The sequence below is a fragment of the Sinocyclocheilus grahami genome, unplaced genomic scaffold (assembly GCF_001515645.1).
Source record: "Sinocyclocheilus grahami isolate Dianchi unplaced genomic scaffold, SAMN03320097.WGS_v1.1 scaffold4892.1, whole genome shotgun sequence".
Taxonomy (NCBI): Eukaryota; Metazoa; Chordata; class Actinopteri; order Cypriniformes; family Cyprinidae; genus Sinocyclocheilus; species Sinocyclocheilus grahami.
The window spans coordinates 1,406-2,964 of record NW_015509732.1 but is presented as its reverse complement, the minus strand read 5'-3'; the positions used below and the strand labels follow the sequence as shown (position 1 = coordinate 2,964).

The 1,559-nt window shown below is 34.8% G+C and overlaps 1 protein-coding gene across 2 annotated transcripts in view; it reads left to right on the top strand.

Moving 5' to 3' along the window:
- The window catches only part of LOC107577018 (protein FAM177A1), a 4,407-nt gene extending 3,057 nt beyond the window's left edge, over positions 1-1,350 (top strand). For both annotated transcript variants that reach the window (XM_016263136.1, XM_016263135.1), the window contains exons 4-5: positions 637-734; positions 831-1,350. In XM_016263136.1, the coding sequence (XP_016118622.1) occupies positions 637-734; positions 831-1,034 (302 nt within the window). In that variant the 3' untranslated portion in view covers positions 1,035-1,350. The remainder of the gene's footprint in view (positions 1-636; positions 735-830) is intronic.
- Positions 1,351-1,559: the final 209 nt, after the last annotated feature.

The following is a 1,559-nucleotide window of genomic DNA, read 5'->3' as shown; positions in this document are numbered from 1 at the left end:
ATATATTCTTTATTTTAGTAATTTTTTATCACTATACAAATTCATTATACTATACAAAAATAATAATATATTTCTTTTATCACCTATCCACAATATTTTATCCACACCTTCACATCACATCAGCTTCTGCAAAATGAACAACAATCTTAGCTTTTCTTTTTGGAGAAAACTGTTAAAAATCATATTCACAGCCTGTGTGCAGGCATAATGACAGAAATGTGCATAATCACACCTGGGGATTAAAATTGTTTTTTTTTATATCTCCTCGGACCGTTGTGGATGATGTTAAATGATTGTGACATGGTGGTTTGGATGTTTTATTTAAATATGCAAAACAGCAGAAACATTTCTTTATTTAGTTCTTTTTGTGTATACTATGAAGTTCATGTTTAGTAAAGCGCCACATCATAAGATTTTCTTGAATCGTTTGAAATCCTGCAACTCCACAGAGATATTCACTAAGCTTTTTCAAACGGAGCACCTTGGAGAGCCAGGAAATCGAGAAAATTACAGTGTATGGATGAGCACATACACAAACATCCATCAAGAATTAAAGCTTAAATGTGCTTATTCCTCACCCTTTATTATGCCACATATAAATATTCATATTCAAATTCTGCCTGCCCCATCTTTCAGCTTGTGATTTAATCGGTGAGCGAATGGCATCACTTTTTGGCATCACCTCAGCTAAATACCAGTATGCCATAGATGAATACAGCCGGTCAAAGAGGGAGGTACGGTGGTCCTTTGTATTAATATTGTCTGAATATCAAAGAATCAGAATTCTCATATTTTAATGTTTTTGTTGCTGTTGTTGTTGTTTTTCACAGAAGGAGGAGAGAGATGAAGATACGCGGCTCTCTGAAGAGGCAGAGCACCTGTTTGAAGAGCAGCAAAATGATGAAGATGAAGATCCGAAGACCAAGCAGCCCGACAACAACAGCACTCAAGTACAGATGACCAATGAGCTGGACCTTCACCCTTCTTTTGTACCCAACACAGTTCACATCCCAGCTCTTGTTACTAGTACTTAACTACAAACATATTTTATCATATAATTGTGGTTTAAACACTAGCCGCTATTCTTTAAAGCACTTATTACCACTCTCTGATTTCAAATAGTAACTTGTGTCTTCGACTGCCTTAATGCACTGATCCTGGGCCAGTGAAACTATATATACTGATCATGGTGCTAATGAGGAGGTGAGACCAAAAATGAATAACATGATTACACTGAACATTTCTACAGTATGTGTAGTTTTTATTGACTCTGTACAGTATGTATGTATGAGTTATTATTATTAGTGTTGTGAAGCATTTGATGGACTTCCATCAATACAGAGACACATACCTCACACTGAATTTTCAGTTTTTATTTAATATACTGGTAATGCTTGATATTTGTCTTGTCATTGTTTGTACTGAATCATTAAATGGTTTTTAAATGGAAGTGTAATTGTTTTAAATGAATGAATAAAATACTACAGTATTATATCTAATGAGACTTAAATGTTTTACCCCCGGTTTCACAGACAAGGCTTAAGCCTAATCCCAGACTA